Source organism: Anabrus simplex, chromosome 1 (assembly GCF_040414725.1).
Source record: "Anabrus simplex isolate iqAnaSimp1 chromosome 1, ASM4041472v1, whole genome shotgun sequence".
Classification (NCBI taxonomy): Eukaryota; Metazoa; Arthropoda; class Insecta; order Orthoptera; family Tettigoniidae; genus Anabrus; species Anabrus simplex.
In genome coordinates this window covers 1,636,218,290-1,636,232,736 of record NC_090265.1, presented here as the reverse complement: position 1 = coordinate 1,636,232,736, position 14,447 = coordinate 1,636,218,290, and the positions used below count along the sequence as shown (strand labels likewise).

Here is a 14,447-nt window from a genome sequence, read left to right as displayed (position 1 = left end):
TCCCACTCCTAGCCCTCTCCTGTCCCATCGTCGCCATAAGACCTTTCTGTGTCGGTGCGACGTAAAGCAACTAGCAAAAATTTATAAAGTTAATATAAAATTCATGAGCATCATAGTTGAAAAATGAAATGTAAAGGAAATATCAAAAAGGTTCTACAAAAGTTCTGGCTGTGAACATTTCAAAGGCACATGTACTTAAATTGGTTAATTTTAGCCTTGACGAGGCAGGACATCGTTGAATATCAACACTCAGGAAAGTTAATTTTTTCGCTAGTCTAAATACTTTTCTAATGATTAAATGATTGAAATTATTGCTAGAAGGGTTATTTAAGAAGTACAAATATTCCTGTGTGTAATGCCAGTCATGGAATCATCAGTTCATTATACCTTAAAAATGACATCGAGTGTCTTTGTGTGACATGGTCCAAATTAAGATGACAAATATTTTCTTTGCATTCCTTCGCGAAATTATTTGGTCCAAATAATTCGCTTTTGCAGGATTTGAGCATATAACATACTTTGGACCTCAGAAGAGATGAAAATCTCAAAAGTATTTCAATTGAATTGTGTTTTATTTGCAAAACTATAAAATGAAATGGCGTATGGCTTTTAGTGCCGGGGGTGTCGGAGGACATGTTTGGCTCGCCAGGTGCAGGTCTTTTGATTTGAAGCCCGTAGCCGACCTGCGTGTCGTGATGAGGATGAAATAATGATGAAGAAGACACATACGCCCAGCCCCAGTAAGAGCGGAATTAACCCATGATGGTTAAAATTCCCAACCCTGCCGGGAATTGAACGCGGATCCCCTGTGACCAAAGGCCAGGCACGTCAACCATTTAGCCATGGAGTCGGGCATATAAATATAAGATAGCACACATATTTGTAATGTTTCTAGGTTGTTTTTGATCTTCTTATTAAAGATTGTTGAACAAACGAGGATTTTGAATACACTTTATTGAGACATTATTATTGTAAAACACATATGGAGTGTACATTAATGATTATCTGGATCCATCAGTTGTATCTTGTATCTCATGCGTCTGGAACACGTTTTTCAGATAATAGAATGAAGCCTTGGGAGTCCTAGGTCTCGCTGGATCAGAGATGTTCACATAACACACACCAAACCTTTCCCTGAAAGTTACAGGAAGAGTAAAGTTACGAAAATTAACTTTACTTGGTTTTAATTAAATTTGATTTAATTTAATTTATTAATATAGTCCATGACAAATAAATTCATCAAATCGCTAAGCAATAAACACAAACACACATACAAGCAGGCTGCGTTAAACAAGATATACAATACAGGAACATCACAACAATATTTTTACAACATTTTCTAATAATAAATTGTGCACAAAATTTGTTTTCACATTGCCTAAAATATTAATAATTTCAAGGACGATGCGAGTAATGATATACCGATATAAAGTAATGGTGATGATTGTTGTTGTTGTTTAGGTCATCAGTCCATAGATTGAATTGATGCAGCGCTCCATAGCACCCTATTCTGAGCGAACCTTTTCATTTCTACGTAACTACTTCATGCTATATCTACTCTAATCTGCTTGTCATATGCTTGCCTTGGTCTACCAGTAGCGTTCTTACCACCTACACTTCCTTCAAAGATAACTGAGAAAGTCCTGTTTATCTTAATATCACATGATCCTTTATCTTCTTCTCGTCAAATTTCACCAAATCGTTCTCCTCACATCAATTCGATTCAGTGTCTCTTCATTCGTGATTGAAACTACCCGTCCCCCTTTATTCTTCTTCTGTAACACCACATTTCAAAAGCTTCTATTCTTTTTTGCTATTTGCTTTACGTCGCATCGACACAGATATGTCTTATGGCGAAGATGGGATACGAAAGGCCTAGGAATTGGAAGGAAGCGGCTGGTGTGAAAATGGGAAACCACGGAAAACCATCTTCAGGGCTGCCGACAGTGGGGCTCGAACCCACTATCTCCCGATTACTGGATACGCTTCTATTTTCTTTCTGTGCCATTGCACATATTTAATTTCTATACAATGCCATAAACCAGTCTTCTAGTTCCTCAATCAGTGTTCAAAGTGAGCACATTTATGTTCTTAAGAAGGCTTTCCTTGCTTATGGGGGCCGATGACCTATATGTTAGGACCTTTTTAAAGAATAATCATCATCCTTGCTTATGGTAGTCTGCATTTAATGTCCTCCTTACTTCTGCAACGTTATTTACTCCACTACCCAAGTAACAACATTCAGTCACTCTTTCTAACACTTGATTTCCTAATCTGATAGTTCCTGCATCACGCAGCTTCGTTTGACTGCACTCCATTACCTTCGTTTTCGATTTATTTATTTATTTCCACCTTGTGGACTGTGTCCGTACCATTCAGAAATTTATCCAGAACTTCCACCCCCTCAGACATAAGAACGATATCGTCGGCAAATCTCAGAGTTTTGATTTCATCTCCTTGGATTGTGATTCCCTTTCCAAATTGTTCTTTGATTTTCTTTACTGCGTGTTCTATATAAACTACGAAAAAGGGAGGGACAAAATGCAGCCTTGCCTCACTCCTTTCCGGATTGCTACTTCATTTTCGTAGCCCTCGATTATTTTCACTGCAGACTTATTTTTGTACAGATTTAGATAATCCTTGTTTCTTGGTATCATCCCGATCACCTTCAGAATGTATTAAGGAAATATTTCTGACATCATAACATACAGTAGAGCTGAAATTATGAATAATGCACACTGGCATTCAATTACTGAATATTTTTTAATCAAGCACCAAAATTTGGAAAAAATTAAGTCAAAATCAATCTGTATTCCTTGTAATATCAAATTACTAAATGTTTCACACATTCGCACTTGTGGTGAATTGTGGTATAATGGGTTACTTCGTATACAATGGAATGTTTGCCGTACCAGTAAATAAGATCTTTTGCTACTGAAGTATAATTGTTTCAAAGAAAAGTGCTGTTGTCTATTATGCTATTTACAATTCACAAAAGAGCAAAATTACTGAATTCATTTATATTCACTGGAAAGCCTCCTGAATTTGTAATTAGATTTTTCACACCAATAGAGCTTTTTCATTATATGTAAGGCTTTTCAGGCATTCGCACTATAAAACCAGAGTTTCTTCTCGGGCTCGTCAGAGTGGGATGTCTCAGGCCCTACCCACTGACGCTGGGGTGTATGCGGGTGAATTTATCAGAACAGGCGCAATGTCATAACTGCATATGGGAGATAATTCTCCACAATAGAATTACTGCCCGCCTAGCAAATCCTAATTTCTAATGGAAATGACACACCCCACTCTGGTGAGTTTAGTGTCAGGCCTGAGACGAAATGCTGGTTGAAAAAGCAAACTCCTGAAAAGCCTTATATCTAATTTTGAAATGCTCTGTTGGTGAGAAAAGTATAGTTTACTCATCGGGAACTTAGACTTAGCATTAGAAACTGTTAGATGGGCAATAACTGCATAGTGGATATTTATCTCCTGTATGAAGTTATCAGATTGTGCCTCTACTAATGGGATTCTGATAAATTTTCAAAACTTGAAAAATTGGCCTCAGTTTCTGTAATCCTAGATTTGCAGACAAAACACCATTTGCACTTTTCACTGACAGTACTTCCTACTTCACTTGGAATAGCTTCAGTAAGGTTCACAGTTTATTCAATAAGCCACAGGAGTTTCCTCTCTCCTTTTGAGCTTCGTGATCACTTCCAGAAATTTACCGTAATATGATAGACAAATCATTCTCGAATTTGTAGAGGTAAGAAGTTCCTTCCCGTCACGAACTAATGCAGTGTAATTTTCAGGGAGCGTGGGGATCACTTCAGATATTTTGTCAACGTTGTCTGAATAGTACCAGGTGGCGGAAATCCATGTCTATGTTATGACTGTCTTTAGAGGAAGCAGATTCCTTGAAGATCTCAATTCGAGACGGTGCTTCTGCAAATATCTTCTTTGCACTAGAAATGAATTTATCTATGTCTGGAAACAAACTGCGCACGTTCTCTGCAGTTCTATGAAATCCTTGTGCTAATCATGGGCCATTTGTGGAAAGAGAATGTTCAAAGCCTTCACTCTTTTCTTCATATACGATGGTGCATCCATTATGTAAAGGAGGCTATCACTGCGACGAATACCCCCGGGAAAACATGGTTTAGAGAATTGGTGAATAATAGTTGTACTGTTAATGTTTTGTGACTGCTCAGGTATTAACAGAAATATTTCGGGCACTCCATTTTAAGGTTCCATTGTTCCTGCGATGGTGAGCAGTGCGTGTTTAAATTTTTTTAAATAATGTAAGTAGTTTGGTCTAAATCTGTAATAGTTACATTTGTAACGTTCGAGTCGGAATGAAATGGCGTACGGCATTTAGTGCCGGTATTGTCCAAGGACATGTTGGCTCGCCAGGTGCAGGTCTTTTGATCTGACGACAGTAGGCGACCTGCCCTCGTGCCAAAGAAATTAACCAATGGTGGTTAAAATTACCGACCCTGCCGGGAATTGATCCCGGGGCCCCCGTGACCAAAGGCCAGCACGCTAACCATTTGGCTATGGAGCCGAACAACGTTCGGGTTATTATGCTACGACACAGAAATTATTGTATTGTCGGATATTTACTTTGTATGAAAAAGTAAACATTATTTTGTTATAATTTATGCGAAAAATAGTTTTTATCATTCCAATTTACTATCAACAATCAACTAAGCCTCTATGCCTCTACAATAATGGGTTTTTATTGCTTTTTTCAGGAAAGTGGAATTAGAAATTCACAACAATTTGACCATACTTCGTTTCTGACCACTTTGAACTACGACACAATGGCGATTGGACCATTGATTGATGATGAGGTGGAAGAACGTTAGTAAATGCCTCAGCACATGAAGAATCACTTTCTGATTTCGAAGATCATGTCAGTAATGCATCTGAAAATGGGGGTTCTGATGAAAGTTACGAGAGTCCATAGTCTGTACACAATCATTTTGCATCACTAATGACACTTCTGTGGTCAATTATATTTCTAAGAAAAATAAGAATGAGGAAATCAGTGCCAGGGCTGATAAGAAGTTAAAAAAGTTTGGACTAAAATTCAACCAAAGAGGCTGTAGAAACGCTTGATCGGCCATCAGGTACACATACATGCGAACAAACAAAAACAATAGGTAGCCAATGATAGTATCGTATCGTAATCTGTTGACCCTCCAGGGTCGGTTTTTCTCTCGGACTCAGCGAGGGATCCCACCTCTACCGCCTCAAGGGCAGTGTCCTGGAGATTCAAACTCTGGGTCGGGGGATACAACTGGGGAGAATGACCAGTACCTCGCCCAGGCGGTCTCACCTGCTATGCTGAACAGGGGCCTTGTTGGGGGATGGGAAGATTGGAAGGGAGAGACAAGGAAGAGGGAAGGAAGCGGCCGTGGCCTTAAGTTAGCTACCATCCCGGCATTTGGCTGGAGGAGAAGTGAGAAAACGTGGTAAACCACTTCCAGGATGGCTGAGGAGGGAATCGAACCTACCTCTACCCAGCTGACCTCCCGAGGCAGAGTGGACCCCGTTCCAGCCCTCGTACCACTTTTCAAATTTCGAACCCGGGCCTCCGGGGGTGGCAACTAATCACACTACCCACTACACCACAGAGACGGACGATAGTTCTCTACAATATTCTTTATGTTTCTGATTATGATTTAAAATTTTTGAGGACTTCGATCGACTCAACTAGGAATACAAGCAAATTGACTAGAAGGAGAATATTCTTGGAGGAAATTGGAAAGTCACCGGTAAGAGATCATTGCATGAAGAATGCAATTCTTAAGAACTGAAGACTTTTGAGAATGATCAGAAACCATGAAGTTGTGACTAGTATATCAGAATTAGTAACAACAAAAATGCGTACGAAACGAGCACGCTCTCAGTTCTGTCCATCAAGGAATAGGCCTACAACAAAACAAACATGTTGTATATAAGTGTGTAATAAACACATTTACAAAACACATGTCACTTACTTGTGTCCAAACTGCAGTAAGTGAGAAGAAAAGTAAGAAATGAATTGTAATACTTTCAAAGATGAATGCCTGTATTGAAACTGTTTAAAATGTATGTGAATATTTAAATGAGAAATATTCTTTAACAAACATTTATGTACGATTATACTATTATTATTATTAAGAACGAAGTGTTTGATACAACAACAATGTCAATACCTCACAACTGTACAAAAAATGTAGGTTTCTACAAGCTTCCTACTGCGTATTGATATGTCTGGTCATATTGACCTGAGCAATACTGTATATTCGTCAAGTGAAGGTGAACAGAACAGTAGAGTTAAAAGAAGGTAGCAAGGGCTAGAACAGGCAGTCGCAAAAAAATTGCTCTTTCGTTCCTATATTTGCCGAAACTTGTTTATGTCTGCGTACATTTTTCATATGGCAACCCGATAAAAGAAAGGCATATTCTCAAACAACCAAGATCTATAAATAGCCAAATAAATGGACTAAACTATTGAAAATAATATTTTCAATAAAAGCATCAATTTTTCATTCAGTACATAATGCGAATGTTATTTTTCATTAGTTTGGCGCCCACTAAATTCGGTGCCTTGGCCGGCCGCCGTCCCCGAAAACGGTAAGTGGAGAAGAAGAAGAGGAAGAAGAAGGAGAAAAGAAGAAGATTATGATTATAATGATGATGATGATAGAGACATGTAATATATTACTCACGTATATCCGCTATTCCATTCCAGATTATCTAAGATACTCCAGGCTGTATATCCTATAACATGGGCTCCGTCCTCGTTCATTGCTTTCAGCACCTCCGTCATGTGGCTCTGTAAGAGAAATATGTTCTAAAACGTCATTTTTCAGTAAGAAATACATGAATTAGCCTTAAGATCCAAGAGACACAAAATAAAGAGGTTTCATATTTTAAAATATCGAGAGTGTCATTAGTTTATCTCACTCGGGACTCTGATTATTCTAAACATGGACTTCTTTGTCATTTGCAATAGTCTACTGCATAAAAACTTTAAATTGAGTATGGGGATAGTGCCTTCCATACTCCTCAACGTGTATGCCGAATCTATATATTAAAAAACTGAGAGTTTTATCTGTGCATTGCTCAGAATTTTAAAAGGATGGTATTTCTGTGTCAGTCGTGTCCACAGTAACAAGAAAATGCACTTTTTAATTGTCTGTCTGTCTGTCTGTCTGTCTGTCTGTCTGTCTGTCTGTACACGCATCACGTGAAACGGCTGAAGAGAATTTATTGAAAATCGGTATTCAAAGTGATCACTTATTGGGGAATAAGTCGCTCCAATCTAGATCATAAATAATTTTATTCGCGCTGTGTGAAATGCTAGTTTAGGGGAAGGCCTAAAATTTAGTTCTCAAATATTTACGGTATTAGTGGTCGTATCTTAATGAAAATCGGTATGCAAAGTCGGGGAATAAGTCGCTATAATCTAGGCTATAACTGATTGCATTCACACTGAGTGAAATTATACTTTAAGGGAAGGAATAAAATTTATTTTTCAAATATTATTATTAGTAATCGTATCTTAACGGAAATCAGTAGGCGAAGTCGGAGAATAAGTCGCTACAATCTTAGTCATAAATAATTTTATTCACTCAGAGATAAACGGTGGTTTAGGGGAAGGGCTAAAATTTAATTCACCGGGAGAGTTGGCCGTGCGGTTAGGGGCGCGCGGCTGTGAGCTTGCATCCGGGATATAGTGGGTTCGAATCCCACTGTCGGCAGCCCTGAAGATGGTTTTCCGTGGTTTCCCATTTTCACACCAGGCAAATGCTGGCGCTGTACCTTAATAAGGCCAGGGCCGCTTCCTTCCAACTCCTAGGCCTTTTCTATCCCATCGTCGCCATTGACCCATTCTTCTTCGCGGAGCCTACAGTTAATGGAACACGTTACCTAGACATGTTGGGGCAGTATGTTGTGCGACGTAAAGCCACTAGCAAAAAAAGAAAGAAAAAAAAACTCAAAATGTGTGCTATTAGTGGTCGTATCGATAAATACTACATAACTAAAATTAAATAGTATTAAACGTCCGCTCATTTATGTCTTACACATTGTTACCGTGCGGGCTATGATCACAGAGATATTCATGAATTTGGATTTTTGTTACTAAGTCCATATCAGCGCTGAGTCGCGAGAAAATGGGCAAACATAATTTAATGAAAATCGGTAAGTAAAGTCGGAGAATATTTAATGGAAATCGGTAAGTAAAGTCGAAGAATAAGGAACTACACTCTACGCAATAAATAATTTATATAAGACGCCCTAATATCACAGAGTCGAAAGAAAACTATATGTGACGGCCTACAATGCAGAAAGCTCATAACATTTATCAACAATAACATTACATTGACCATTGTTTGTTGTGATGTGATTTGTGTCTTCTGTTGCCACTCAACTTAGATAGATAGGATTACTGCTGCGTACCGAGTATTTTTTAAAGTTTGCCTTACGTCGCACCGACACAGATAGGTGTTTATGACAACGATATAATATGAAAGGGCTAAAAGTGTGAAGGAAGTGGCCTTGGCCTTTATTATGGTGCAGCCCCAGTATATGCGTGGTGCGAGCCGCTAACCACACGGCCAACTCACCTGGTCGTACAGAGTGTAACAGCCTGCCTGAATATTGGCGGGAAGTAGCTGGGGTGTTAGATAACTTTCTTCTTTAGCATGCCATTCCTCTGGTTCAAACATTTTCTGATACTACTGGTACGTAACTCACTGGTTCATCATAGCATGCGAGCTATTCAATCCCTACTCTGAGGCACTGATTGGAATGAGCAGTGTGCAAATTTAACGGAATAATGGCAGAGGAGTGTTCACGGCTGTCTGCGGCCTGGCCATTCCAGCTCTGGAACTTTGGACTGTTAGATCAGCACCGTAGTACTGTTCGTTAAAAGTGAGAAAATGTGCGGTTTTTTATTTGATCGAGTATTTTATATGATAACATTGCTTTTAATCGCTACTTTCTTACTGACGTTTTTGTAATGACCTATCTTGACTTAAGTTAGGAAAACCACAAAGTCAGTCTTTCTGAGAATGCCGTAGCGAAGCACGGGTTCATCAGCTAGAACTTGATATGACACATGAAATACCATTTTTCTATTAACCCATTTTTATGACTGTCGTGTAATGTATACAGTTGCAACAATAAGGTGCGGCCAAACTTCAAGACACACTCTTCACACGTAGAAGAACATATGTTGTAGGCTATGAATACGTGTCCGGAAACCATTTACTGTACTTCCATGTTAGAACTCATTTTCTACAACTCTGCACAGTACATTAAGCATGGGAAACACATAGCAGCGGGACATACCGGTGTATCTACCACATGACAACCACTCGGCAATCCCTAAATCAAACCTATAAAGATCATGGCACAAGTACAGCTCTACTGCCTAATGTGACTGGACAGACATCTGCTAACTCAGTGCTTATTACTATTGCAAGTTACCGTGTCCATGATTTCTAGTTTTTGGTAAGGTCATATTACTCTCACCTTGTAGTAACTAATTCGTTCCGTATCCTCGAGAGTTCCATGGTCAGAGTAGCCGTTCTCTGTGATGACGATGGTTGGAGCATTGTAATTCTGATGGATCCAAGTGATTAGTTTGCGTAACCCCCAAGGCACCACCTGTAAATATGAAGATAAACATAATCGTAGCACATTCCAGTATTTGCATTGTAAATTGTAAATCAGTAAATTTATCGACACCAGAATGGCGTGTTTAAGTATCTTCAAACATCATTAGACGATGATGGGATTCAGTCCGCAATCTAGGGGCCAGAAAACTATTGCTTTAGCGTCTGAGCCACTCAACTCGACACCATAATTTAGAGCACAGATTTCAATGACATGTCATATTTGTATCCTGGTCTCTTTCTAGAAACTGTTAAAATAAACACATGCCTAGTGTTTATGACACAGTTTTATTCGTCTTAAACAAACAAATAAACAAACCCATTACAGAACAAATGTGATGGTGCTTGGCTTATCAAGCGACCACTGCACATCCTGAAGGCCTGCATATAACGAGATGAAGCGTGGTCAGTGTAACGAAACGCCCTCGGTCGTTATTCTGGTGGCCATTTAGAACCGATTTATTGGACAAATTCATGGATAAGTATTCATTAAATGTGTCCGCCTCTGTGGTGAAATGGTTAGTGCCGTTAGCTACCATCCCCGGAGGCCCGGGTTCGATTCCCGGCTCTACCACGGAATTTGAAAAGTGCTACGAGGGCTGAAACGGGGTTCACTCACCTCGGGAGGCCAAAACCGAGTTCGATTTGCTCCTCAGCCATCCTCAAAGTGATTTTCCGTGGTTTCCCACTTCTCCTCCACACAAATACCGGGATTGTACCTAACTTCTTCCTTCCCTCTCCCTTGCCTGTCCATTCCAATCTTCCCATCCCTCACAAGGCCCCTGTTCAGCATAGCAGGTGAGGCCGCCTGGGCGAGGTACTTTTACTCCTCCCCAGTTGTTTCCCCGCCCAAATGTGTCACACTCCAGAACACTGCCCTTGAGGCGGTAGAGGGGATAAAATAACTCTATAGAGTAAACGGATTAAATAACTAAATAAAAATATAAAAATATATAAATATATAATATATTGCACCCGTCCCTACGCCTAATGGCTCCGGCATGATATCTACAGGGCGTTAACGGGTTGGAATAAAACAAATAGGCGCTTAACAAGACTAAGCTTAAAGGCATACAGGGTAGGAGACGGATCATACCTAATTACAATGAGAACACATTCGGGTTAAAGTTTAGGTTAATACAAGTGGTTTATTAGGCCTTAATGATGATGATGGTAATGACGCATTTATATACAAATGAATTACATGGATTATTATCAATTGTTGTTGTTTGTTATCGACTTTTAGTCGTATGTGATGGATCCGAGTATTATCTATCGCAGAGCGATCCATTATGACGAGATTCGAACGGGAAAACACTTATCATAGACACTGAGGCTATGTGACATCATTGATCAATAGGATTAACATGCATGCAACGAATCTGAGCAATCCCTATACTAAACACACAACTATTCCCCAACGAAATACCACGAAGGAACTCAAAAAAATGTGGAACAAACGCCCGGGTTTGAACCGACCCTCACTTGTATACAATTCACCACCCCGATGGTCAACACCATCGGCAACTCAATATAATCACAACAAGATACATAAACCCTTAAAGAACACAAATTATATACAGTAAACACGTGAGACATCCAGCCTTCGGTTGAGCATTGGGGTACCAATGCCGCTGTCGGGAACTGAACTGACACCCCTTGGGATGGAAGTGGGACTCTGAAAACCCTAAGCTAGATTATACTCAAGTGTGTAATGACAGTAAGCTAACAAGTACTGGTAACAATCGCCGTGTCATTTATTAGCGACTACATCATTCTGGCGTGTTGAAAATTTCATTATTGGGCGATTCTTCCGCCCTCATTCTCTTCAACTCAAGGTTCCCCCTTACACGAGCGAACGAGCATACAAAAAAAAAACCAACACTTCTCCTCACTAGGTCAACTGCCCCAGCCCCTTTGCACGGCGGGTGGTCAGTGGCCTCGGCCTTCACAGGCATAACGCCCTTTCTTAACAAAACACCCCATCTCGGGGATCGTTCACTAATAAACTGAACTTCATTGTTCATTAAACAAAATTACATCGGCTCTCAATACTTCACTTCAATTCAACACACACATTCGTTTACAATATCATGATCCCGCGACGCGACAACGGTTTCTATGATACCAATACTTGCATGATTACCATAACTACAATTTATTATTATTATTATTATTATTATTATTATTATTATTATTATTATTATTATTGGGTTCATCATTACACTATCTCCCTACACGACTTACCTGGAAATTAGACCATACTGCGTGATCATAATTAACTTCCTCGTAATAACGGTGTAATTAATCCATATCTAAATCGTGATTTCTGATAAATCGTCACACGGTAATACAATTATGAATTAAATATTCCTCAATTTGCACTTAAATTGTGATAAGCCTGCCAATTAAAATCGTACACTTCCTATCTAAATATATGTCAGTGGAGGCCTGGGATGTCAGTTCCGAAGTCATATCTCGTAGTTCTGGGTGCTCACGGAATAAAATTACACTATTTACCAGCCATGAATTATCATCACTGGACTAACTACAACCTAACTTGAATTACTCTGAATTACTAACAATTAGTCTCCTGACGCATCAATAATTACAAGTTTCCCCAAATAAAATGATTAAGTCAATCTACTACTGCATGCAAACTTATCGTATTACCCCTTTATTTACAATTGATTGCTCAGACGTGTTACTAATTAAATAAAGTAAATAGAAGCTACGTGTATCATGGTAGCACATCTACATTACTGAAGTTACAATCTTTAACATTATAGCGTCAGGTAATGATAACTGTTCCCCGCCCAATCTGATTACGTCATATTAATTATGATTTATACTCATCTCCATCTCGATGACCCGTTGTCAGCTCAGGGAGTCCATTGCTGGTTTAGTGCTGACCCATAGGCACCAAAGCAGTTACTGGAGGCACCATTCTTCTTTCCAACCGGGAGTCCATTGTTCTAGGTTGACGAAACCGCTGGCAGTATTCCTGAGGCACACAACACGTCACTATTTATTCCAAGATTTGTGTAGTTACATTCAGTGTGAACGTCCAGCCCCGATATCGGACCTCACTCCGCAATCCGCGATTCAGTATCGGATTCCGCGTACCTTTGTTACTACTCGACACAGTAGCGCCGTAGTAATAATAATAATAATATTATTACAAATTATATTTAATGTTCGCGACACGTCCCTGATCTTTAAAGTTTAGACAATAGCATCACGTCTATCCAATCTCTGCAATATTTACGCACAGTACGCGATTTCACTTGTAAATTAAATTGAAATTAACTCAAACAAAAGATCGCTGGAAGCTCGACGGCACGTAGCTTCGCCGCCCGTAAGCCACAAATCCCGACTGACTCTTCTCCCTTCCTGCAGTAGTTTTTACTAGGGAGCGATACCCCTTCCACTAATTTGTGTAGCGCCTATTCCCGGCGTACTCGAGGTAAAATAGTACGGGTGGTCGGTGACCAGTATCTAGTTGGTGCGATTGAGACATAACCACTCAATTATCCTTCGGTGAATCTCTTTAAATTAATTAAAATATGTTCTGCTTCCCCTACCACACGGGGTGAAGTTCCTCCGTCGAGGACGTGTCATGAGACTAACCAGATGGCCCCAGTACTTTTCCACGCAGAAACAACACAGTATTCTTTCTTCTGATGAAAGTTATCACGGAAGAGGACATTAAACACTCTAAATAAATGTCCCAGTAACATTTATCCCTTTTAAATCGGGAGATGATCCCCTAATTCGAGTTTTATTAATTTTCTACCTCGTAGGTAATTAAGTTGGCCAGTCCGATTCCAAGATGGCTCCTATATTCCGTTTCGAAAAAGTTAGTTTCCCCTCATTCTGTGAGCCTTGAGGAGGGATGTCTTCTCTCGAGTGATGTCACAGGGAATCCCCATTCGTAACCCCTCCCGGGTCTAAGTTGGCTTGGCTTCATCTGCGGGGCCCCCGCTACACAAAGGATAATACTGCGCAATAAGTCGCAGACAAAGAAATCTCGTCGAATAATTTTAAAATACACAATTTATCTATCTCAATGGTATGAATATTAATTAGTTCCGGTATGACCTCTATTAATGATATGAATATTAATCATTTTCAGCGTTCTTTCCCTTTAATAGCATTGCGTGCGTAATTACGGATATCGATATCAACCTAAGGTCCTTGGATCATGCCCCTGTCGGGTTCATATTCCCCTCTCCCCGAGAAGAAATGGGTACAGGCACTGGACACATTTCGTCGCTAAATATTCAATTGGCAATATCGATCTACAACTGTTTCCCAACCTTTGCTTTCTGGCGAAGTTCCTGGTTCTCTCTTTCCAAATAATATGCTATCTGACGCAATGCTTCTCTGTAGTTCTCCAGGTACTGACATTCTGGACATTCTTCATCCCCAAGATCTCTCTGTGAAAACAAATTCTCCAAATAATTGACTTCTTCGGCTTCCTCATTTGGTCCCGACTCTTCATCCGACACGTCACGTCGATCTTCTTCTCCGTCATCCTCAGCCTCTTCTTCGTCCGTTGCCCCAAGTTCTTCTGCGTTGTTCACTTCTTCTTGGATCTTGTCACGTTCGGGTAATTAATGTAATTCATCTGCTGCGCCGGGATGATAATATTTACAAATATTTACATACATAAGATGACCGCCGATAGGTTAGATCTGCCTTCGGTCGTCAGAACATCCTCCTGGATCCTCTGTACTCTCGTCAGTAACCTTCAGGTTCTTCCGGCTTGAG

At 39.9% G+C, this 14,447-nt stretch overlaps 1 protein-coding gene across 1 annotated transcript in view; it reads right to left on the bottom strand.

Moving 5' to 3' along the window:
• Positions 1–933: 933 nt before the first annotated feature.
• LOC136881376 (myrosinase 1) overlaps positions 934–14,447 on the bottom strand; it is a 71,843-nt gene continuing 58,329 nt past the window's right edge. Inside the window, exons 9-11 of the mRNA XM_067154148.2 lie at positions 9,532–9,666; positions 6,720–6,826; positions 934–1,134 (exon numbers count right to left, since the gene is read on the bottom strand). Coding sequence (XP_067010249.2) covers positions 1,002–1,134; positions 6,720–6,826; positions 9,532–9,666 — 375 coding nt within the window. The 3' untranslated portion in view covers positions 934–1,001. The remainder of the gene's footprint in view (positions 1,135–6,719; positions 6,827–9,531; positions 9,667–14,447) is intronic.